This window comes from Podarcis raffonei, chromosome 2, assembly GCF_027172205.1.
Source record: "Podarcis raffonei isolate rPodRaf1 chromosome 2, rPodRaf1.pri, whole genome shotgun sequence".
Taxonomy (NCBI): domain Eukaryota; kingdom Metazoa; phylum Chordata; class Lepidosauria; order Squamata; family Lacertidae; genus Podarcis; species Podarcis raffonei.
Genome location: NC_070603.1, coordinates 98,470,305 through 98,496,474, shown reverse-complemented (window position 1 = coordinate 98,496,474; position 26,170 = coordinate 98,470,305). Strand labels below are relative to the sequence as shown.

Here is a 26,170-nt window from a genome sequence, read left to right as displayed (position 1 = left end):
CCATGGCAGGAACAATGGCAGAAGGCTAGCCCATGTGGCGCCATGACCTTCTCGCACATTATTTTAATGTGTGTGGGAGGAGTAGTCCGAACCCCTTCTACTGTTATCTCAGCCAATTAAATATCACCTTGCGACTGTGACACTGGTGCTGTGTAGCCAATCACATTCGTGCGTCAGGGATGGAGCACCTCTGGCCCTCCAGGTGAGGCTGGACTTCAACTCCCATCATACCTCGCCAATGTGGCAAATGTTCAGGGATGATGCAGTTTAGCAACATCTGAGGGGCCACAGGTTCCCCAATCCCTGGGTCTGCATGGTGATGCCTGCATGGTGGTCTCCATTGCCAGAACCACTAGACCAGGGTTAGGCAACCTAAGGCTCGGGGGCCGGATGCAGCCCAATCACCTTCTCAATCTGGCCTGTGGACGGTCTGGGAATCAGCGTGTTTTTACATGAGTAGAATGTGTCCTTTTATTTAAAATGCATCTCTGGGTTATTTGTGGGGCCTGCCTGGTGTTTTTACATGAGTAGAATGTGTGCTTTTATTTAAAATGCATCTCTGGGTTATTTGTGGGGCAAAAGAATAGGTTCATTCCCCCCCAAAAAAATATATATATATAGTCCGGCCCACCACATGGTCTGTGGGACAGTGGACCAGCCCACGGCTGAAAAAGGTTGCTCACCCCTGCCCTAGACTAACACTTCTGCTGTTACTGCACACCATTGTTGGTTTCTTTTGCCTGCCAGAATCATAAGACATGGCAAGACAAAGTGTGTACGCCTGTTTGTCTGTGTTCCACCTTCCTCACACAAAGCCTTTCCATTTCTTTTCCTCTGCTGGTGGTGGTGATGGGGAGATGTATTCATTGCCACCAGAACCAGCCTGAAATTCCCTGTTTTGGTGTGCTGCAGCTGTTTCAGTGCATCCATCGACCAGCCCAGGGAGCACTAACCCAGCTGGACTGGCAATGGAGATTATTCTGCTCATATGGTACCACATCTCTAATTTTATTTCTAAGCTATTATGAGAGCTATTGTTGGCCACTGGACATTTTATTCAGTTTACAAAGAACAAAATAAGTAAGTAATAAAATATTCTGAACACAGATTTTAGTAAGATACGTCTCTTTCTTTTAAGTAATGCTGTTGTATGCCCATGATGCATTCCTGCATAATATTAGGCTGCTTAAGAGTGCAATCCTGTGCACTTTTACTCAAGTATGTTTCCTTGTGTTGAGCTTCAGCCGAAATCCATTTAACTTCAATGAGATTCAAGCAGCCTCTGTACATGATTGCTGGCAAAGACAGTTGCCCTTCATCAGTCTTCTCTTTCATTTTCATAATGTGATCATTAGTATTTTCTTTTCTTTTTTCTGTGCAGGGAGACCCCATAAAGCGTATTTATACATCCCTTATTAGATTTGATTCAGTGGGTGCAATTCATCAATTCATATGAAATTACTTTACAAATTTAAATTGAATTTCAAGCTAAAATATGGAAATAAATGTTAATTCTGTTATCTAACATGATTTTACTGTGTATAGCTGATTAAGGTGACAATACAAAATCCACTGACCTGGAAGTCCGTCCCACTGAGTTTAGTGGGACTTATTTCTGGGTAGACATACATAGATTCTTTACTTTACAGTAGCATACCAAACCACAATTCTTACATGTAAAGGACAAAACAAACTATTATCTCACAGGGTGCCCCCCCTATAAATTATGTAACAGCAGGTTGGCAGTGGTAAATTCAGTAGCTTTTGATACTGATTCAATTATTTCATTTCTGCTATGCATTTTCAATGTGGGTAACAGGCGTGTCTTTGGATGGGAGTCTATCATTATGTATTGTAATTTCGTTACCTGAAGTTTCATTTAATAAAATATGCATACAATCTACCAGATCATAATATAATGCTACCAGCAAATATTTATTCCAGTTCCTTAGTTGGCTGCTACTTAGTTTTTGTAGCTTTATGCTTAGGTTGCCTTTATGAAACTGTTTAAATGTTGCGATCATTTTGAATGATATTTGTGTCTGTTAAGTTATTGCAAGCTCCTTTGTTAGGGCTTGCTTCAAAACAGGGAATCTAAATCTGGAACATACTCTATTTTAAATAAACAATAAATAAACAATTTTTCTTGAATGACTTCTTTTGCTGATCCTGCCAGATGTCACAAACATCAAATTTTCCAGGAGCAGGTTCTCTCATCTAGGTACCATGGCTTACGCAAAGAGCTACCGGTTTAGCCGTGCAGTCCTAAACAATGCCTACTCAGAAGTAAGTCCTGTTTGGAGGTTCTAGCAGGGGAGCGCAGCTATCGTACACCCTTGACCGAAGAACGGTACACCCCTTCTCTCCAGGGTGGTCGTCCTCTTCCACCGAGCATACGGCTTCGGGAGGGATGCACATGGAGCCGTGAGGAAGGGGACAACTGCCTAGCCAGCCAGATCAGCTGAATAAACCCTGTTGATCAATGGGGTGACAGATGTCGCAGCCAAATCGCCCTCACAGCATCTGAGGAATTTCAGTAATAGTTGCAAGTTAGACATGAGAGTAAAGATATATATTAAGAAAAAGTTAAATTATGATGAAAGTGCGTATTGGCAATAAGTAATATAAAATTGAAATAAGGAATAGACGGGAGGTCGGGTCTGTCGTGCTAAGACCAATTTATGTTTTATTGTTTGTTAAGAAAATTTTGTGTTTATTGTTATTCTTGTGTGTAATTTTGTATTTGTGTTTTCCTTTCTATGTATCAATCAATAAATAAAAAAATAAAAAATGAAGTAAGTCCTCTTGAGATCAGCATAGCATATTCCCAGCTATAGGACTGCAGGCTAAATTGTGTGTGTGTGTTTTCTTTCACAGCTAGAAACACACTAAGGATAACATCTGTTGTCACTTTTTTTTGTCAGGGAATCCCGGTGGGGTTTAGAACTACTCTTGTCTGGCTAGCAGTGTTCAGAGAAGCTCTCCTAATTACGGTTTTCTAAGGAATGAAGATATCAGAAGGCTGCTTTCGTTTTGACAAAAGACTACATCTTGAAGGCGAAGATTTACCAGTATACTGGGATTAAATCCTCTGGGTTTCTCTAGTTCCCTAGATGCAACAGAAGTTTTCTTTAAAAGCAACTATTGTTAGTGCAGAGTGTACCACCCTTCAAAGTCCTTTGGCACACAGAATACTTCAGCTTGGGAAGATTTACTCACAGCCACATTTTACACGCTGGGAGAAGGCAGTTACACAAGGCTTATTAATGCTTTATCTTCTTCTAGCGGCTGCCAGCCAAGTTCCAGGTACTAACCCGAGAGTGTTTATTCCCACAAAAGAGAAGGGAGGGGGAATAAAGCCAAATCCCTTGATGATCGCTTTAAAGTCAAGTGTTTGCCGCTTGTTTAAGTAACACAGAAAAGGTTGACCTTTAATGAAACACAATAGTGTGTGGCTCTGTTGGACTCCTGCAACTGCAGCGCAAAGGCAGTTAAAAGCTGCTGCGATCCCTTCCCTTTCTGTTAAATGTTTTATTCTCCCTTTTCATTTGCAACGCTGCTTCCAGAGCTCAGCAGATCGATACATCTGTGGGTCAGCCGGTGGGGAGGAGAAGCATGAGTCAGGCCCATTTCTGGAGACTCAAGGAGCCCCTAGGAAGCAGAAAGGGGTAGGTCTACCTATAAGGAGCTCGGAGACAGTGGCGTGTCCTGTTCCACTGCTCGGACAATGCTTTCGCTGCCCTTCTTTCCCATATTTTGTAGTTGCAAGATTCTGGCCTGTTTTCAATCCATAGGAGAGTGTGGCCAGAGAGTAGACTGAGACCTGTAATGGGAAAGAGATGCCATAGACCCCAGCATCTTTAGAGGGGGTGAAGAATTCCTTCCGAGAAGCAGATCAATAGGGCCTGCCAGCAGTTTCAAACTACCCCCAATTTTTCATCTGTTCTCTTTGTTCCTTGCTATCCTTTTTCTTTTAATGAGCTGCTTTTACTTCCATCACTATCTACATTTCGTAGCTGAACTGGGGAACGGCAAAGTGCTGCACCAACATCAATTAAGCCTTGCAACATGATGACTATTATTAGACCCATTTCACAAATGAGATAGTTCTTAAGGAAAGACTCGATGGATAAGGCTGGCGTTTCACTTATTTACGGCACGCAAGGCTTTGGGCAGGATGGATTTCAAATTTTAATTACTGTTTGTGTTTGTTCCTGGTGAGTGCTATTAGTGCCTGACAATCTACTAAAACAAAGTTTCCTATCCTATTTAAATCAAAACAGTGCAAATCTCTTTGGTTGTAACCAAAGTTTGCCCAGCTTAGGCATTTATGGCCTGTTTGAATCCATGAATTCCATGAAAGCTTACAAACTGGTTTTTGAACCCCTGCCAATCCTGCAGGTAGTTCAGCCATAGACACCTTCAGATGAAACTTCATTTCGATCTGGATTCAGGCTCAGTTTGGGGAAGGGAGAGGAACAGGACAAGGCTCACTGCCCTTGATCTCTCAACAACGATGGAGACGTTTAACCACAGGACCTTCCTGGACCATCTCTGTGAGTTGGGGACACTTTTTTAAGGTGCTCACTTTTATTTATATGAGTATTGGGTGCTTGTGCCTCTGCACCCTGGCAGGGTGCTGGATTTAGGGCAGTGCAGGCAGTTCCCCTGCACAGGGCTCTGAGCTGAGCAGGCACAAAGTTGAGAAAATCCATTTGGTGTTGCCAAATTTTGGCCTCGCACAGGGTGGCATACTACAAAAGATGACCAAAGTCCGCCCCTGCCACAGGGCATGATTTTGTCCCCAGTGCTAGTTAATATCCTTACAAAGCCCGCAAAGGCAATCATTAGGAGATTAGGAGCATAGTTTCACTAGTATCCTGATGATACCCAGCTCAATTTATCTGTAACATCTGAATCAGGAGACACCATGCATGACCTAAGCCGGTGCCTAGCAGTTCGAAAGCACGTCAAAGTGCAAGTAGATAAATAGGTACCACTCCGGCGGGAAGGTAAATGGCATTTCCATGCACTGCTCTGGTTTCGCCAGAAGCGGCTTAGTCATGCTGGCCACATGACCCGGAAAAACTGTCTGAGGACAAACATCGGCTCCCTCGGCCAGTAAAGCGAGATGAGCGCAACCCCAGAGTTATTCATGACTGGACTTAACTGTCAGGGGTACTTTACCTTTACCTTTTTAACTGTAGCTATGGGTTAGATCAGGGTGAAACCTGACAAGTCAGACACCCTATGGATGGTTGGTTCCCAGGTCTAGGAATTGCATTGTTCATCTGCCCTGGATAGTGTTGGACTCTCTCTGAAGGACCAGGTGTATCACTCAGGTGTGCCATGTCACCAGAAGCCCAGGTAACTTCAGTGGCTTTGGAGCACCCATTACCACCAGCTATCATAGTTTCTAAGATGACTTCTCCATCCAAAGCCTGTGAACCCTGCATATTGGGGGCATTCCAGGTATTTCTACTGCCATATATGAAAAAGCATGACTTTAGCCTACATTTATTGATAGAGAGAGAGAGTAAAATGAAATCATTCCAAAGAAGCCAAACAGCTATGTTTTTCTTTTAAAAAAAATCATTTACAAAATAGGTTCAAGTTACACAGTGCAAATCGGGGGTGGGATAAGCTCTTTGAAAGGGAAATGAATAATGAAAGTCTTTCATGATACTGAAAATAATTAGTTACACAAGTGGGGCCAGGCGGAGACAAGCTTAATTAAAAACCTCCTTCAGGCTTCTGCAGCATGGAGGCCTCCACAGGGTTGGGTTAGATCACAAAAAAAAATTTAAAAAATGCAAACTGTAAATGGACATGCATGGGTTTCTGCCCTAAAGTACCTGAATAAATTACCTCAGTGCTTACAGTATAAATAAAGTATGCTAAGCCATCACACTACAGGGGGAAATACAGGGGTGTCTACTTTTATACCTCTGGTTCTTGCATCCATAATGCTTTCCTTATTAAAATCTAAAGTACAGGCACCAAACTGTTTCAGCAAGGATTTGTTTTGACAAATTAGATGTAATGTCCAGTTTACCCCTGCAATTAGGATATCGTCACAAAAGCCAAGAGCTCTACCTTTCCTACACTGATGCATATTTTAGTAAATATCTATTTACTGTCCACCATAAAGTCCTGCTTTAGTGTTGCAGGGAACATAGCATAAAATGTGCAGGCATTGCCTAGCATTCAGCGCGCGTGCGCACACACACATATATATAATGTATATTGAGTAATTAAATCTGAGTTGCATGCACACATAATACGGTATGAAAAATGTAAGCATCAAGGCAAATCTAATCTCTAAATAAAAGAAGAGGCTATGTGGCATAGAGAATATGTAAATATCTGAAGAAAGTCTTCAAATAGCAAACGCTTGGGCAGCTCATGAAAAACATTTCTCCCACCCAACTCCTGAGTAGCGTACTCATGCAATTTTTTGTAGGTGCAGGGAGGAGATCTAGACTGCCAAAGTAGCACCATACTACCTTGGGTACAGCCACATCCACAGTGCTCAGAGATGCCATCCATTATGGTTTGATGCCATAGTGAATAGTGGACATGTTAAAGAAGGTCTCCACTATTTATTGGTATCCAGCCTTATGCACTGCGACATCACCATATTCCATATTCCATATTCTTACTCCTGTGGGGACCTGTTGCGCAACAATAAAGATCATGGTCTACTGACCACTGTTTTGCTCCTAATTACTTGGCTGGAGCTTCCTTCTTTTACTGACCACATGGACCTGCGGGGGACTTGCACCCCGACGAGCTGGGCTGTTGAGTAGTCTCTCACCCCGGAATTTTTCCTTAACAAAAGCTAGATTTGTTGTGATGTCTATATTAACTCCAGTACCAGATGCTGAGGAGCAAGAGTAGGAGAGGGCTACTGTGCCCATGACCTGCCTGTGGGCTTTCTATAGGCACCTAGTTGGCTGCTGGGAGAACAGAATGATGGACTAGCTGGGCACAAATCACCCCTTCTCCTTTACTATTTATTTACCTGTCCCTCACTATGAGGTCCCAGGGTGAGTTACAACAAATAGAATATACAACTATTAAACAGATAAAAAATTAGCCCAGTTGTAAAACATGTAAAACAGTTCTGAAATGGAACAGAGCAGCATAAATTCAATGAAGAAAATTGGCTGTGTTCAATGAAAATGCCTTTGCTGTTGAGGGCCAAGGTAGAGAGGAAAAGGCATCCAGTACTCTTGGAAGTAGAGGGGACCGGATAGCTCAGTCGGTTAGAATGTGGTGCTGATAACACCAAGGTTGCAGGCTTGATCCCCGTATGAGGCAGCTGCATATTCCTGCATTGCAGGTGGTTGGATTAGATCAGGGGTCTGCAAACTTTTTCAGCAGGGGGCCAGTCCACGGACCCTCAGACCTTGTGGAGGGCTGGACTATATTTTGAAAAGGAAAAAAAAATGAACGAATTCCTATGCCCCACAAATAACCCAGAGATGCATTTTAAATAAAAGGACACATTCTACTCATGTGAAAACACGCTGATGCAGTCCAGATTTAGAAGGCGATTGGGCTGGATCCGGCCCCCGGGCCTTAGTTTGCCTACCCATGGATTAGATCATCAGAGTTCCTTCCAACTCTATAATTCTATGATTCTATGACTGCACTCATCCTAAGCCCTTCTAGCTGACGTTTCATCCCTCTGCCCCACCTCCTTTCATCTGCTCCTTCCCTGTGGTCTTGTCCTGCTGGCTTCTCCTGCGCCCCAGTGCTGACAAATTTATTCCCCTCCCTCAAAATCCACTTGCCAATAATCTTGCCCCACTTATTTAGTGCAGTGAGGCATCCGCTCATCTATATTGGCTTCAAGGCACATTTGGTTTCTCTTCTGAATTAATCTGTGCAGTAATACAATTCATACATGGATTTTATGTATGTACAAATTGGTGGTGGTGGTGGTGCTATTACAGTGTTTGGGGTGTGGGGTGTTTGTTGCGAGTTTCCATTTATTTATGGGTTAATTCACAGAATTAAAACGTCAGGGGAAGTTAGGAAAAACCCGGGGCTCTTTGTTATTTCACATGGTTTTGTGTGGAAAGCAATGAAAACTGAAGATAAGTCTCTTCCATGTGGATTAACAAATATGATTTCTATGTCAATATTAATTAGCGGCAAGCTATTAAAACATTGCACTGCTTTCCTTAAATGTAAATCTCACCACATTTTACATCTTAAGATTCCTTCCACTGGTGCTGACAGAAACCCTAATTAAGACTTATAGGTGCCATTTCTTAACATAAAGCTATCCCGTAAAAAGGGAAATATGCTACTGTGTAGTTGCTGGGGGGAACGGGAAGGAAAAGTGAAATATTGAGCAATTTCCTGAATCTTTTCAGCAAGCTAAATTTCAGCCATAAACATGCATTTAACCCGAGGAAGCGAACACCTTCATGTTTTCATCAAAGGGGCCAGGGATAGAACTGGTGCAGCAATTCTAATAATAGTTATGATATCAGGATGTTTACCTGCCCAAGCACTACTGTGATGATTACCAGCAATTATAACCAGGCTTGTATATATTCCGTTATTAGCAATAATGACATCTGTACCCAGGCAAGCAAAATCGTGTCTTTTTTCCTCATTTGCCTTTAGGTATCTGATCTTTTCAGAAGCTTTCGTTCTCTCATTCTTGTCACAATTGCCGCTGTTGTTTATTTATATGTTCATCATAACATCTGTTCATTTGTGTGTGTTTTTAAAAGCTTCGTACGTGGCTTTGAGATTTAATGAAATGTGCCCTGGGATCCTACATGGAACAACTTTTGGGGTCCCTCCATTTCTGCCAGTGCCACATTTCTTCATGTAGCTGTGCTGAGACAGAAATGCCAGTTCCGCATGTAGCATGACGGCATAAATTAGTTCTAAGGGAACAAGGTCCTGAACTGAGAGGGGCAATTCCCAGTTCCCAGAACTCCCTGTGATGAGGGACTGACTGTTAAACCTCTCTGGGAATTGTAGTTCTGGGAGGGAAATAGGGGTCTCCTAACAATTCCCAGACCCTTAAAAAAGCTACAGTTCCCAGGATTCTTTGGAGGGAGAGTCGTGGCCTTTTAAAGTCGCATCACAGCCCTTTAAAAGTATGGTGTGAATGTGGCCCTGGAGTGTGTGATGTCAGGAGCATGGCTGAGAATTTACAAATTCACAGAGTGAATTAACCCTTCTTCAGAACAGGTCTACTAATACGCCCAAAATGGAATACTATTTATAGCTTGAGAGTTCTGTTTCTCATATTCCAAAAAGCGCAAGTATTTATTATTATTAGTGGCAAGGGAAAATGTGTTCAGAAAAATTCCAGCATAAGGGCAAGGATAGGCCCACTCACCACACAGCACAGCTCACTGATAATTGAACTACCGTATAGCCCTGATCTGATTTTGGTTGAGACTACCCTAATAGCATAGTTAACCTTTGGGTTGATCTGCCCTTGCTTGGCACAAGAAAACCTGTGTCATGAGGATCACCTGCCTCTCCCTGGTAGAACAACAAAGTGAGAACTGAATTCCCTTGGTTCCAGTTCTGCTTTACAATCTTCAGTTCAAAACTACAAGAAACGGAATAAAACCGACCAAGAAATCTTCCTGGCACCAAACGGGCGAGTACATAAATTAAGGAGATTAATTGCACCATGATTCAGGCACATACTCATTATCATTAACAAAGAGAAATGTGTCCAAATTTAACAAAGGGGAGGATTATTATTATTTTCCCAGACAGCAGGAAATCAAAACCATCAAGGAGATTTGGAGGGGGGGGTTCTAAGCCGGTGTGACAAATGGGGCTGAAGCTGCTTACCTTCGACGCAGGAGGGCTGCGCTCTTGTTGTGCCAGCCACCTGACCTGGGAAGCAGGAGCACTTGACCGTCTGCGACCGCTCTTCAATCCTGTTCTTGTTGCAGCACCGATGCACTGCCACCACTTCGCAGGTCCCTTGCTTAACTTGGTGGTGGCCTGTTGACGACAAAGGGACGTTCTGCTGAGCCAACTGCGGTTGGTTACCAAAGGCACCGTTTGCTTATTTATTTGGAGAAGTTATACACTGCTTTTCACCTCTGCGACCAATTATCAAAGCAGTTTACATGGAAAATGCAATGCAACACACTGAGTGGGGTCCCGTGAAGTCACTGTGGAAACAGAACAACTTCAGCTCATTCAACTTCCTCCCTGCCCATCCTATCTGCTCTGCAGCTTCCCTCAACCCTCCGGAGAAGATTTTGGGAGTTAGGGGGAATGCAGGGAAGGGAAAAATGCCACAGCATGAGCAGACATCATTCTGCTCATGCAGTGACTGTTGGATTTAACCCACCATAATCAACAAAATCCAGTTATTTAAACCAAACTGGGGTGGGGTGGGAATACATAGTCAAAATCAGAACAGCAAGAATGGGAGGAAAAGGTGTTGGTAAACAACTTCGATTTTCACTTGCAGAGGAAGCCATCCAACATTTGGGACTCTCTGGATCTCTGTTGGAGTAGGCCTACCCAAAATTAAAATAAAAATCAGTTTAGTGACAAATTCTAGGCAATATTATCACAGCCACGCCCACGCTGACACTCTCAGATCTCTTTCTGACAACCAACAAAACCATTCATAGGAGCAATGTGATTGGAATTCATGGCACAACCCCTGTGCCTAACCTCACAGCATTGAACAGCCATACATCTCCTCAGAAGTAAGTCCCACTGAGTTCAGTGGTAGGAATGTATTCTAAAACATCATATTAAACTGATGTCTGGCTAGGTTAAGCCAAAAGCATTGCTTGCTTTTGTTTTGTTGCGGGGGCGTCAAATAGAAGCACTTCCTATCTTATGTGCAAGGAAGTTCTCCATTACTGCAGCCTCCTTCCAAATTTGTCGCTAGTTAGTCTTGCTAGCATCCTGGAGTTGTTCGGGTAAGTGCACCGCTGGATAACTGTGGCAATGTCCTTTGTTGGGTTTTTATTCTTGCCTTTCATTACACAGAACAAAATGTCAAGGCCCCCTAACTGTCTGCTCGCCAAAGGAAACCGTAATGAGAGCTAAGTACTTAAGGCTGCATCCCTATACCCACTCAGCTGAAAGTGAACTCCAAAGTACTTATTTCTGAATATCCATTCATAGGAGTGCGTAATAAGCACTGAAAGCCTGAAAGCCTGCTCACACTTACCTGGGAACAAGCTTCAATGAAATCAATGGAACTTACTTCTACATAGGCATGTATAGGAATCCAGAGTAGTGGAATGTACATGCACTGGGCTTATCTACATTTCTGCTTGTCCTGTGACTAGAAAACATGAGCCCAATGTATTGCCAATGGCTCTCAGTGGCCTGTGTTGTTTCTTAATGGCTCTAACTTGGTCAGGTTGTTTTTTGCATAAGCTAGCTCAGGAACTCCTCTGCCGTTGGTATTTCTCTCTTCACGTCCCAAATAATCAAACACCTGTTGTTGTTGTTGTTGTTGTTGTTGTTGTTGTTGTTGTTGTTGTTGTTGTTTAGTCGTGTCTGACTCTTTGTGACCCCATGGACCAGAGCACGCCAGGCACTCCTGTCTTCCACTGCCTCCCGCGGTTTGGTCAAACTCATGCTGGTAGCTTCAAGAACACTGTCCAACCATCTCGTCCTCTGTTGTCCCCTTCTCCTTGTGCCCGCCATTTTTCCCAGCATCAGGGTCTTTTCCAGGGAGTCTTCTCTTCTCATGAGGTGGCCAAAGTATTGGAGCCTCAGCTTCACGATCTGTCCTTCCAGTGAGCACTCAGGGCTGATTTCCTTAAGAATGGATAGGTTTGATCTTCTTGCAGTCCATGGGACTCTCAAGAGTCTCCTCCAGCACCATAATTCAAAATCATCAATTCTTTGGCGATCAGCCTTCTTTATGGTCCAGCTCTCACTTCCCTACATCACTACTGGGAAAACCATAGCTTTAACTATATGGACCTTTGTCAGCAAGGTGATGCCTCTGCTATTTAACATGCTGTCTAGGTTCGTCATTGCATCAAACTCCTATCATTTATTAATTATTAATTTCTAGGGGGGAATTCCCCCCACAATATATAACATCTTATCTTATCTTATTAGTGCATGCTATAACACTAATATTAATTGTATGGCAGGGGAGGGAAACAACTTGCCCAAAATAATGCAGGGTCGTGCCATTCTGGGATTTAAACAGAGATCCAATGCCAAGCCACTGGAATCCTCTGCCTCTATAACTTCCATATCTGTAATAAGGTGTGATCTGTTAACTGGCATGCAGACCAAGGTTGGTGGGCTGAAAGCTATGCAAGGGGAAATGTAGTCTTCTGTTTTCACGCTGAATAATGTATTTTTAAAAAATGTAAGATTTTATTCCACCCTCCCCTGCCCCCACTGTACTTTTAAACAAAATATGCTACAGCTGCGAGATGCATAATGCATTTTACAGGAAGTTGGGAAAACGTTGATCACAGCATAAAAGTGTCTCTCACAGCCACTGTATTATGTTTATTGGCAGGCTGTGTGTTTTCATGGCAGCGCCTGATACCTAAGTAATAGCAATAAAAGGGCTCCATTGGGAAACAGAGGCACTCATTGTAAGTTGAGAAATGAATAAGAAGAGATCACGGCTGCATCCTTCTCTGTTCCGAAAGATCAGTCCCTAAAATCTTCCAGCGAACACTTTCAAGCGTTAATAAACGGAAGATTAAAATTGTGCAAACAACAACAACAACATGACTATCAAGAATGGATGTTGTTATGGAGACTGGAGATTATTCTGTTAGGCAGATGGCTTTCTCATAGTCAAGGATGACTGGCCGATGTTTCCTCAATGGAAGGAGATGTTTCCTTGATTCCTGAGAAGTGAGAGTTCTTCTTTCAAGTCTTTAGGCTGTAATTCCCAGTTAGGGACTCCTACCTTGCAGAGGACAATCCTCTGTTTGAAAGAGTTCTTTATTTGAAGGGTTGACCAAGGCAAATCTGGTTTAAAGGTCAATAACCATAAGACGGGGGGGGGGGAGCTTGGAAGTTCCCCCATGAACACCTAGAAAGTGGACTTAATGGGAACACAGGCCATCTGCTCATGTTCTTCCCCAGTATGGAGTGATGTAATGCGTTTCTATTTAAATTACAGTAATTGTTTTGAAATTTTAATCAAGACAAGCATATACAAGCATATACAAATTTTATGAAAACCTGTGTCCTCTTTTGTCCTCTATTTTGGCAAAGCATTTCAATTTGTGGGAGGGGGAATTGATGCAGAAGTGGCCACTCTATCATCACTGGAGTTTGGAAAAGTGGCACCTTCCAGTTTAGTGGATGGGGCAGAGAAAGTCTGAAGGAGGTTGCATGTTGGCTTCCAAGAGAGAATCAGAAACAGGGAGTTTTATAGCAGTGAGCTGGCTTTAGGAGCAGCACCTTCAAGGTTGCTGCCTGCTTTTAGGATTCTGCTTGCTTCCAGTAGACAAAATCTGTTTATATTAAGTAGGTGGCGCTGTGGTCTAAACCACAGAGCCTTGGGCTTGCTGGTCAGAGGTTTGAATCCCTGCAACGGGGTGAGCTCCCGTTGCTGGGTCCCAGCTCCTGCCAACCTAGCAGTTCAAAAGCATGCCAAAAAGTGCAAGTAGATAAATACAGTAGGTACCGCTCCAGCGGGAAGGTAAATGGAGTTTCCGTGCGCTGCTCTGGTTTTGCCAGAAGCGGCTTAGTCATGCTGGCCACATGACCCAGAAAACTGCCTGCGGACAAACACCAGCTCTCTCGGCCTGAAAGTGAGATGAGTGCCGCAACCCCAGAGTCGTTCGCAACTGGACTTAACTGTCAGGGGTCCCTTTACCTTTAGATGTTGCTACAACCCAATGAAGTTTGCAGCACTCCAAAGGAAACTAAACTTATTAGAATGACCCTGGGATGCCACCACTGAGGAAAGTGAGGAACACATAACAATATTAGCCACCACCACCACCACCCATTTACACACATTCTACTCGCAGTGCTGGGGGGGGGGGCGGAATAAACAGAATCAAGCCAGGAAGTGGTGGGAGAGAGCTGGAAAGTCCTCATGGCTCATGTGGAGACTGTCCCCTGAGCCCCAAGAGGATGTCACTGAGGGTGGAGGAAGCCCCAAGGAGACCAGAGACGCAGTGGGGTTTGTTTGGGCTGCTCAGCCTCCCTGCTAAACTGCTGACATGTGAGATAATGTAGGAGCAGCTGCTTTCCTGCACTGCCTCCAGCAATCTCCAGACCTTAAATTCTACATATTTTGGTCTGGACTGGAGAGACAGCTGGAGAGCAGTGAAAAATAGGTATTTAGAGGCTTTACACAATTCCGCTTATGCACACGGGGGCCTGGGATGTGACCCTCACATAAGTGGGGGGACGCCTGTACTCAAAAAAGAGAAACATTGAGAGCCTCTGGTCCTAATGACCCTCAAAATCCATGAGGACCTCCAGATACTCAAAAAGGGTATGAAAATATAATTACAATGAAACATTAGTACTGCCTAGATTAGAAGATCTTACACGGTATCAAGTATCAGTTTTGGAAGATCCTATTTAAGTGGAACTGATTTCATTGTTAGAGATTATCCATACATCTATATTTGTGCTTGTCGTGATGTTATGATAGTGGCCTGCTCGCTAAGCAGTGTAACCCACAAGGCAGGAACTTGCATGGAAACTTGAACAAACTGGGCTGTATATCTTCTTTCACCAACTTCTCTAAAATTGTATTGTACTTCTCATATGAACCACAGCTTCTAACATAATAATAATAATAATAATAATAATAATAATAATTTATTATTTATACCCCGCCCATCTGGCTGGGTTTCCCCAGCCACTCTGGGCGGCTTCCAACTGAATATTAAAAACAGTACAGCATCAGACATACGAACTGGGTCTTAGTGTGCCTGTGATATGATACAGGGTGGGGGTGTCAGTCTGGATGAAATCCTGGATCCAGACCTTGTGATCCTGTGTCTGAGGGTAGAGTATAAAAGGAGAAGCTTGTCAAACCAGTTCCTTCCTCCAGGTAATGGCTTGGCTGGCCAGTTAAGTGCTCATCAGCATATCAAAGAATGAACTAAGTGCTGGTGCTCTCCAGGAAAGATGGGAGGCACTACCTCGCCCCACTATCCTCACTTGGCTGGAGGCTGAGGGATCCTAGGTAGAAGAACAATAAATAGCCAGAGTTGCTGCTAGGTGTGGTCCTTAAAGCAGGCTGAAGGTGCAGAGAGAGATGTGTTTGCTCTGCGCTGGAATTGGGAGCTATCATGGATACCTGAAGGGGAAGCAAGATCTATGGGGGTTGTTAATGCTGTTTGCATTCTTCTTTTTTGGTGATTACTCGTAGCCGAGTAAGATTGTCTTCCATAAACACGGTTTTAACAATGAGTCCGTAAGTGACTGTGGAGGCCAATTCTGGATCCACACATCCTTCCACAGTGGGGACATTGGTTTCTGGGTGGGAGTTGATCACGGTGTGGATTTGCCAAGCGTCTTAGCATGTTTCTCCCTTGCGTCCTGAGTTTGAGTGTCTTCAAAGCCCATGACACCTTTGGTAAAGGCTGTTCTCCAACTGGAGAGCTCACAGGCCAGTGTTTCCCAGCTGTCATTGTTTGTACAACATTTTTTTAGATTTGCCTTGAGACAGTCTTTAAACCTCTTTTGCTGACCACCAGCATTACGCTTTCCATTTTTAAGTTTGGAATAGAGTAGTTGCTTTGGAAGACGATCATCAGGCATCCATACAACATGACCAGTCCAACGAAGTTGATGTTGAAGAATCAATATGCTCAGATGGTATATTGTTGTTGGTACCCATCTGTCTCAAGAGACAATGGACTGTACCTCTGGAGTTGAAGACAAACTGTTGTGTTAGCAGCACTGAAGTAACCTCTCCGGTACACAATCCTGGACAGTATGTGTGGAGGTCCTGGGCTATCTCAGCCTTACTGATGTAGTCCTAATGAAAGCAGAGCAATACATTTGGCACGAGCTTGGCTGCAGGAGTTGCTTGAAGGAGGCAACTCCTTAGCCCTTTCTTCTCCTGAAGATATCCCACAAGACAGCAGAGGTTTAGGATCAAAGTCTTCCTTCTCCTAGATGAGCTTCCCTCCCAGGTTGTCTAGCCCATCTGCCCCTCACCTCCCTTTACATCATGTGCAGAAACCGCCTTCTTGACCATTGAACCTACTATTGGTCTCAACTGCTCAATCTGCCAGAGCCTGTCTTTGTATGCAGGGGAAATCCCGAAATCACCAAGGTTTTGAGACCCATTGGCTACCCTCACCTGATTTAGCCAGTCAGTTAAAGCAGTTTCCTGGGGTTTGTTCGCTGTTGTATGCTGGCAGCTTCTAGGAGCCACAGGTGAGAGCTGAGTGTAGGGTGGGGACCAAAGGTAGACAAACTACCCCAGAAGGAGCATGGTGTGTCTCCCACCAGAGGTACTACCTTAACACCCCATATACGGTACCCCAAATTCCCTAAAGATACCCATGATCTTCATTCCGAGAGAACTGGAACCCTCAGGATCTGTCACTGCTCAGAGACTGGGGAGCTTATTGATAAGTATAGTTGGACCATCATTTATTTTTATTTTTTCCTGCAGTGAGATCAAATATTCTCTTGATTGCTCCTATTCTCCTCTCAGAAAGGCCTTGAAAGCAAAATTTGAGTAAAGGCATTGTTCTTGGTTTGCTTGCAGAGGTCACTGAAAAGCTTAAGCCTGGCTATGAGATATGTGCCATTCAACTGATTCACCACTTGGACAATAGCTCTCCCCCACCGCCTGCCAGCACCAACCATACCTACACATGCATTTTGGTATCAACACGGATATATACTATGATCACTGAGCACCGGGTAAATTTACGGCAGGTATTGTATGAAATTGAAACAACTCACATTGAAAGCTAAAGTGCAGATAAATTACAGCAATGGGAGCATTGTGCTTCACCACAGAGCTGAATGCTGGAAGATGACAGCTGCGGTCTCACATAAGTCAGAGGCACTTCAAAACAACTGTCTGCAGAGAGTAATGTGGGGAGGGGGAGAGAGCCGGTTGGAGAAACTAACAAATGGAGAACTGCAGATGTGCCATAAGGGAGAAAACAAGATGTCATTGGCTGGGTCTTATATGCAGTATGGCATGTGGTGTGTCCTATCAGGGCATTCAATTGACAAGAGTACAAGGAAACATGCGAGGGGAAGGCTGGAGAAATTCATCCCACTCTACCAATCTGAGCAGGATCTGCACTATTAAAGCAGTATCATACCACTTAAGTGGCCGTGGTGTCCCCCAGAGAATCCTGGGAGATGTAGTTTGATAAGCCTGCTGAGAATTGTTAGGAGACCCTCCAATTCCCTTCACAGAACAGCCATTCTCAAAGTGGTTCAGCAGTCAATCCCTCTTCCCAAAGAACTCTGGGGATTATAGCTCTGTGGGGAGGAACAGAAGTCAACTAAACTCGTAGCACCCTGAACAGTTCCCAGGGTACTTTGGGAGAAGCCAGGACTGTTTAAAATGGGATGATATGACTCTACATGTACAGTGGTACCTCGAGTTAAGAACTTTAAATTCGTTCTGGAGGTCCGTTCTTAACCTGAAACTGTTCTTAACCTGAGGTACCACTTTAGCTAATGGGGCCTCCCGCTGCTGCTGCCATCGCACGATTTCTGTTCTCATCATGAAGCAAAGTTCTTAACCCGAGGTACTATTTCTGGGTTAGCAGAGTCTGTAACATGAAGCATCTGTAACCTAAAGTATCTGTAACCCGAGGTACCACTGTATAGTGCAGATGAAGCCCCAGTCCAGTAGGAATGATGGAGGTGCATGATTGACAGTGGCAATATGTAGTGGTGTTGTAGGTAGCAGCAGTGCTGGGCATTGTGGGGGTGGTAGGCATGGCGATGGGCCCATCTAAGACCCTGGGCTTGTCAGGAAGTGCCCATCCATGCCAACTCAACACAAACACTGTCAAATACCTTTTTTTCCCCATTTTCGGCAAAGACACAGCCAGATCGCTTGAGCAAAGAAGGTTTGCTGGAGAAGAATCAACGTGGCTTCTGCAAAGCTCTGCCCCATTTCACTAACTTCTTAGAGTTCACTGAGAGTGTTGACAAGTGTGTGGATACAGATGATCTAGCAGACATTATATTCTTCAGCTTTCAAGAGGCTTTTTGACAAAGTCGCTCATTAAAGGCAGCTCAACTTTATAAATGGTTAAAGAACAAGGAGCAGAGAGTAGGAATACAGTTGTCACAGTGGAGGTGTGCTAGTGGGCTAAATTGTGGGGACTGGTGCTTTTCAACTTGCTCAGGAATAACCTAGATTCAGGGGTGAACAGTGAGATGGCTAAGTTTGATGCTACCAAATTATTCAGGATCTTAAAAACATAAAGGAGTTCAAAACACTCCAAAAGGATCTCTCCAAACTGGGGAAATGGTCAATCCAAAGGGAAATATGGTTCAGTGTCAGTAATAATAATAATAATAATAATTTATTATTTATACCCCGCCCATCTGGCTGGGCCTCCCCAGCCACTCTGGGCGGCTTCCATAAAAACCAAAAATACAGTAAAATATCACACGTTAAAAACTTCCCTGAACAGGGCTGCCTTAAGATGTCTTCTGAATGTCAGGTAGTTGTTTATCTCTTTGACATCTGCTGGAAGGGCATTCCACAGGGCGGGCGCCACTACCGAGAAGGCCCTCTGCCTGGTTCCCTGTAGCTTTGCTTCTCGCAATGAGGGAACCGCCAGAAGGCCCTCGGCGCTGGACCTCAGCGTCCGGGCAGAATGATGGGGGTGGAGACGCTCCTTCAGGTATACTGGACCGAGGCCATTTAGGGCTTTAAAGGTCAGCACCAACACTTTGAATTGTGCTCGGAAACGTACTGGGAGCCAATGTAGGTCTTTCAAGACTGGTGTTATATGGTCTCGGCGGCCGCCCCCAGTCACCAGTCTAGCTGCTGCGTTCTGGATTAGTTGTAGTTTCCGAGTCACCTTCAAAGGTAGCCCCACGTAGAGCGCATTGCAGTAATCCAAGCGGGAGATAACCAGAGCATGTACCACTCTGGCGAGACAGTCTGCAGACAGATAGGGTCTCAGCCTACGTACCAGATGGAGTGAAGTAGGGACCACAAAGAAACAAACCCAACTAGCAGGTTCTGAACTGGTGACGATAGACTAAAATATTGGGGTAGTAACGGATAACTCAATGGAAACATCAATCCAATGTGTGGAGCTGTGGAGGACAGCTTGACAACAATGTTGATTCGGACTGTGGCAGATGCAGAAAAGGCAAACCCCATGCCAGGAGTCATTAGGAAAGGGAGGAAAAATAAAACTGTTGCTATTGTAATGCCTCTACACAAATTCAGGGTTTAATTACACTTGGAACACTGCAAACAGTTCTGCTTGCTTCATCTCAAAAAGAATATTTTTGAGCTGGAAATGGTGCAGGAAAAGGCAAGCAAAATGGTTAAAGGGATAGAGTAATTCCCCGATGGGGAAATATTTTATTTCTGGCTCTCTTTTCATTTAGTTAAAACATTTCTATCTCTCCTTTAAAAACTCAAGGAAACAACAACAAACTTACTATAAGGAACAAAATACGAAAAGGGGGAAGGCAGCCATTAGAACAAGTAGACACTGTCCAGGGATAAAAAACTGTTCAGTAAAGCAAGTTAAAACACAAATCAATGGAGGATCTTAAAACCATTTGTATTCCAAAAGCCTTGCTAAACAGAAAGGTTTTACGAAGGTTATTAACGAGGAGATGAAATGAGCACTGCTCAGCTGGGAGCTCTAGAGTCACTCATTGTCATGGTGGGCTAGTAAAAGCTAGCGCTTGGCTACCAAGCTGTCACCCTGGTTGGATGATTTGTTCATGTTTGCTCTTTGATACTTGGTTGTAGTGAGCAAGCCCAGAGTCAGCACAATTGCCCTTCATGCCTTTGTCTCACCCATGTTCAGATTTCAAAAAGGCCCTGTTCTGGATCTGGAGAACCGCTTACAACCTTTGAATGCCAAAAGCCATCCGTTCAGCAAACAGGCTAGCTGCCAATGTCGGCTACCTGTTTTGCAGCCTGCAGTCAAATACTCCAAGGCAGAGTGTTTCAAAAAGAATGAACAGAAAAGAAAGCTGGTGGGTTTCCTCTCCCGCCCATTTGACACCCAATCGTTTCCCAAGCAACAAAAGCTTCCAGCTCTTTCTTTGAATGGCACAGCTTTACAGCAGGAGAGACCAGCTCATGAATAGCCTCAAAGCATCTTGTAATCAGTGTGCCACAACTCGGCAAGCTAGTGTAGCTGAGAAGTAGGAATGGAGAAGATCATAGAAAGTGAATTCCATGAGATATCAGGGAAGGATAGAAAGTGGAAGGCGCTTGCTATAAATTCGCATGTTGAAGAATAAAGTCCTTAAAATTGGGTGGAAGACAGTGTGTTCTTGATTAACCTCTGAAATGGTATGACACAGTGGCACTCAAAAAGTTTATAGTGCCAGTATTATTGCATTCCAGTAAGCTGAAAACAGGGCTTAGTGAGGTGGGAGAGTCTGTGAAGTCCAGAATCTTTGTGGAAGAATATCAAGAAGGAGTTTAAAGACAAAAGAACAGTTTGACAGGGACAAGGTTCCTAGCATGACAAAGGTGTGGAGATTTTATTTATATTTACCATGTGCTTGTATTATAGGTGGAAAACAAATACCGATCCACTTTGCTACCCTTCATGCTGAAAAGTGACAAGCTGAGGAAACCACCTGCGTCTTACAAGCAATTTATCGGTGTGGAATCATAAGGGTGCAATAAACTAGAAGTGTATTTGAAATCAAGGTGTGCGACCTCACGTTCTGGTAATGAGAGACCCAAGAAGTTAACTAAATCAAAACCATGACCTTTCATGTGTACTAGCAAAGGAAAATGCTGACAACACAGGAGCAGACTGTACAGCACACTAAATTCTTTGGTGGGTGTCAGAGGCCACATCTGTATGGAGATTAAAGTCCCCTGAAAATAAGTAGCGTGGGTGACCTTAGATCAGATGCGAGCCAAAAGCTTCACCAAGAAAAGGAGCACAGCACTGGATTGGAGTGGTCGATTAATCAAAGAGGCTTTGACAGTAGTGGGTGCTCCAAGCCGGCAAAGTGGAGACTTGTTGTATACAAATAGAAATTGGGTGGGAAGTAACCCATAAGAAATGAAAAATAAAACTAAGGACATCTCTGCCAGCTTAGGTCAGCTAGAACTTAATACACAAGTAGGTATCTCTTTTGTCAGGGTGCTGGGAGCTGGCCCAATTCCAAAATATGCCCTGTACGTGTGACATCCATTCCTACAATGTTTTGTGATCTTATTTCAAGCTTCCAATGCCCTTATTTTAAGGGTTCAGTTTGATTCATCTTGGACATTATTGTATACAGGTGACAATGCAATTCTGAATAGAGATAAGTGTCATGATGCAGTTTTACAAATCTCTTGGGTCCTAATGCTTACTCTAAAAGAACAGGTATGAAGGGTGCAGGGCTTTTTGCTACGTAGTTTCACCATGAAGCCCTTATGCATTTCTTATGATTCTGAATCTGTTAATGTGTTTAGTTTGGTTTTATACTTGCCCCTATCCCTAAAGGTCTGGGATGGATACAACATTCCAGAAGGCAATCATATAAGCTGAAACCTCTATGGTTTGTATCCTCTTCCCACTAAGTGACCATAACCAATTTGTTCACATACCTCTCTCTAAGGCCACCAAATCTCTTTCCTTTAGAAGCACAAACCAAATTTATGCTGCAAAACTAGGGCTTCTGGATGTCCTGAACCCAAAAATATATTGGATCTCTCTTTACAACATCAGGGAGCGAGTTCCACCACTGGAGAGGGAGATGAAATGTCTGATACCTCTCTTCTGTTGCCTCAGAGACCTCACTTGCCTTGTCTTGGCAAATGCCCAAGCTCTGATCTTGGTAGGAATCAAGGAAGTGGGGTGGTTCAGGGGTATACCAGGGAAAGACCAGGAAATGGTTTGGATCAGAAGGAATGGTTTAGATCAGCCACACATGTCCCCAAACTGGACAGAGATTTTCCCTGATTTATTTTTTTTAACCTGCAAAACAGGTGGAGAAGCATGAAAGCCCTCATCCACCCTCACTTCCACTTTGCCAATGGAAGTTCTGGATAAAATGGTTCACTTGCTTCTGGATAAAATGGTTCACTTGCTTCTAGTTCTCTCCACCACCACAGTAGAACTGCATCTGAAATCTTTTTGTTTTACACCTGAGAAAGGAGTCCTAGCCACTTTATGATCCCATTTCTTTCTATCTTGAGCCATACACCCATTATTAAATCCCCTTCATTTTGTCCCCACTCCCTCTCAGTTCATTCCACTCAGCTCCACCCTTGAGACCATCTAAAGCCATAAATTTGGAACCAGGTATCTAGGAGACTGCCTTGCCCATGATATGGGACACTGCCCCTGAGGTGAATGTTGCTTGTGTTAAAAACTGGGCTTTTAGTATCTCAGTTCCAGCTCTTTGGAATCTGCTACCAGCCTAAATTAGACAGGCACCTAGCATGGTGGTGTTTAGGTGCCCATTAAAGGCATTTTTGTTTAGGAAGGCTTTCTGTAAGGTATAACCCAGTCATTTATGGAAGATCAATTTTATATTTGGTGAAATGTTTTCTTTCTTTTTTTAGAATTTGTATGGATGGCTTTATTGGGTTAGAATTTGTTGCATAGACTTTATTGTTCTTAGAGTTTGTGTTTCTGTGTTTTATTCTATTTTCACCCTGTAAATCTCTTCCTACAGCTTTATGCCATAAATCAGTCTATAAATTTATTTATTGATGATGATGATGATAATGCATTAAAGGGCCACTCTGGTACTTAACCCTGCAAATCATCCATTTAATAAGTCCTGGGACAAAAGGATCAAGCGATGAATTGAGTATTAAAAAGGTAAAGGTACCCCTGCCCGTACGGGCCAGTCTTGCCAGACTCTGGGGTTGTGCGCCCATCTCACTCAAGAGGCCGGGGGCCAGCGCTGTCTGAAGACACTTCCAGGTCACGTGGCCAGCGTGACAAAGCTGCATCTGGCGAGCCAGCGCAGCACATGGAAACGCCGTTTACCTTCCCGCCAGTAAGCGGTCCCTATTTATCTACTTGCACCCCGGGGTGCTTTCGAACTGCTAGGTTGGCAGGCGCTGGGACCGAGCAGCGGGAGCGCACCCCGCCACGGGGATTCGAACCGCCAACCTTTCGATCGGCAAGCCCTAGGCGCTGAGGCTTTTACCCACAGCGCCATCCGCATCCCGTGAATTGAGTATTATCTATAAACAAACCAGTGGAACATTGGCTCATCTGAGTACATGCATTACCTTTTGTATAAGGGGAGTTGACAAATGCTTTTGAGGGAGGGCACAAGGACATGACTGAGCCACAGAAGTCCCAGTATTAATTAAAAAGATAATTCAGTGCATACTTTGTAACACTAGAAGTTTGATTTGATCTCTTCTCAAAATGGGATTCTTTCGAGAATAATTGAATTCATAATGGAATTCGTAATGGAACACGCCGCCTCCGAGATGTGCTTCTTGTGCAGACACTGCAGGCAAAAAAAAAATGTGGGCTAAAGTCGCACCAAATCAAGATGAATGGTAGCAAAGATCAGCGCAAGGGAGCCCACAGTTATTCTTGATTTCTCAAGAGGAACAACATGAGCAACTGCTCTCTCTCCCTCCTTGTTCATCAAGAACGATGTGATAATCTGCAAATGCATTTTATAGAACTGCAAAGGCAGCAGAGGTGGCTTCCTCGAGAGCAATCTACTTTGTCTGGAAACAAGAAATGACATTTTAATATGAGAGGCATGCATTAAAATCTAAGATGACTGGACTGCCGGAAGATGTTTCAAGCAATCAGGCTGGCTTAATGTCCTGGGTGGAGGCTATCAAGTGCTTCTCAGCTAGTCATTAATCCTCCAGAAAGGCCTTCGGCCTTGAAAATGCTGTTTAATTACTTTCAGAGTTTTGCTCATTTTTATAGCAGGCCTTACATCACTTTTCACAATTGTCTTGGGCTTGTTCAGATGAAACGGATGAGAACGATATCCCAACTGTTCCAAGTTTCAAAATCCACTTGTTTACCATAAAATAATGACCCATAAAGTCTAAACAGCCCAAAACTTTTTTTAAAAAAAGAAATCTGAAAGAACACTTTCAAAGGTTTAATATTGCCACCTTGCTTGCATGGCTATTCGAAGACTGAATGCTTATATATTCTTTTTCATGCAGGCCCATGTGTGAAGATGCAAGCGGAGAGGAAACGAACCTTTCTCCTTTATTGCCGCTCTTGAATTACAGCTTTAAAAACATAACTGGCATTTTACATTCCACTGGATCCCATTCTGCAGCCATGAATCAAGAGCTACATAAAATCATCATCAGAGACAGATAATGCTGCAAGAATCATAAAAGCAGCCCACAGTTTCTCACAGGCTTATATTAGAATCCTGTGTTGTAATGTTATATGGCTCTGAAATTTAATTTTAAAAGTGGCCAAAGTTACAGGGTTCCTGTATTTGCTGCTGGACAAGGACCTGATCCGATGACATCCAAAGGTCACGACCAGCTGTTCCTCTTTGGGGTTAAAAGCAGGGGTTGTTAACCTGTGGTCTGCATGACCAGTGGTCCGGGACAGAATCATAGAATTGTAGAGCGGGAAGGGACCTCAAGGGTTATCTAGTCCAGCCCCCTGCAATGCAGGAAGGACAGTTAAAGAATCTCTAACAGATGACCATCCAACCTCTGTTAAAAAACTTCCAGTGAAGGAAAGTCCACCACCTTCCAGATGATGGGAGCTGTAGTCCAAGGACCATGGGGCAAGCTGGCCAGCCAGTGGGGGCAGTGGTCCAACAACAATTTGACAGGCCACAGCTTAGCCACTTCTGGAGCAAAGCGCAGAGCAGCTGAAAGGCTTCCTTTCCATGCAACCAACCTAAGGCTCTCTTCTGCATGTGTAAAGAGAGAGATTTTGAAAAGCTGAATTTTTAAGGGGTAGGGGATGCAGTTTGCCACAGGCAAACAGTATTCCACAGTATAACTCCACAAACATTTACGGGACTGCCTCTCCTGTTATGCCCCTCAGAGGACCTTAAGGTCCATGAATAACCATAGTTTAGAGGTCCCGGGCACTAAGGAAGTCAGACTATCCTCCACCAGGGCCAGGGCCTTCTCAGTGATGGCTCCAACCTGGTGGAATGCTCTGTCCCATGAGACTAGGGCCCTTCAGGATTTAACCTCCTTCTGTCGGGCCTGTAAGACAGAGCTATTCCGCCTGGCCTTTAATTTGAATTCAGCCTGATCTTTTATTTCCCTTCTCTTCCTTCCCCCTCCCCTTTTATGAAGATTATCTGCTCTGAGACCCCACAGCTAATTCTCCCCTGGCCTCCTCGCTGGCCCAAGTAGGACCAATTTAGCCAGGTAGCCCTGGGGATTATTCTAATGTTTATTACCCCGAAATTGATTTCTGAATTTTGAATTTTATTGTTATCCATGTTTTTATACTGTATTTTATGCTGCTTTTACAATTAAGTGTTTTAAATTTGTTGTTCCCGCCCTAAGCACAGTTTTTGAACCGGGAAGGGTGGGGTATAAATAAAAACATTTTTTTATTATTGTTATGTACTGAAGTTCTCACCCTGGGCCAGCAGGGGGATACTGTAGATAGTTATGCAAATGAAGGATCGAAAGTGACGTTCAGTGATTGGATAGGTTTAGAAAGTTGCTACAGTAACGTTGTACTGGAGCTCTATATAAGCAGGCTGACTGAGCCTTCAGCTCAGTTCTGTTCTGGCCTCTGAATAAACAAGAGCTGTTTGAAGAATTGCTGTGTCGTCTGATATGTCCGCCCACAACTTAACAATTATTATTAAACATAAAAACATTAGGAGAGCCTGCTGGATCAGGCCAATGACCCATCTAGTTCAGCATCCTTTTCTCACAGTGGCCAAGCAGATACCTGTGAGACACCCTCAAGCAGCACCCCCTTCCAGCAACTGGTCTTCAGAAGCATGACTGCTTCTGACCATGGAGGCAGAACCCTCCTGCAAAACTAATCAGTTCTAACCAGAGACAAATTCACAAGTAATCCAAGTAAATTGCGTCAGAATG

General features: G+C 43.8%; 1 protein-coding gene across 1 annotated transcript in view; it reads right to left on the bottom strand.

The window, feature by feature from the left end:
• TAFA4 (TAFA chemokine like family member 4) overlaps window positions 1-26,170 on the bottom strand; it is a 128,436-nt gene that overhangs the window by 6,698 nt on the left and 95,568 nt on the right. The window contains 1 exon segment of the mRNA XM_053378742.1: window positions 9,844-9,999. Coding sequence (XP_053234717.1) covers window positions 9,844-9,999 — 156 coding nt within the window.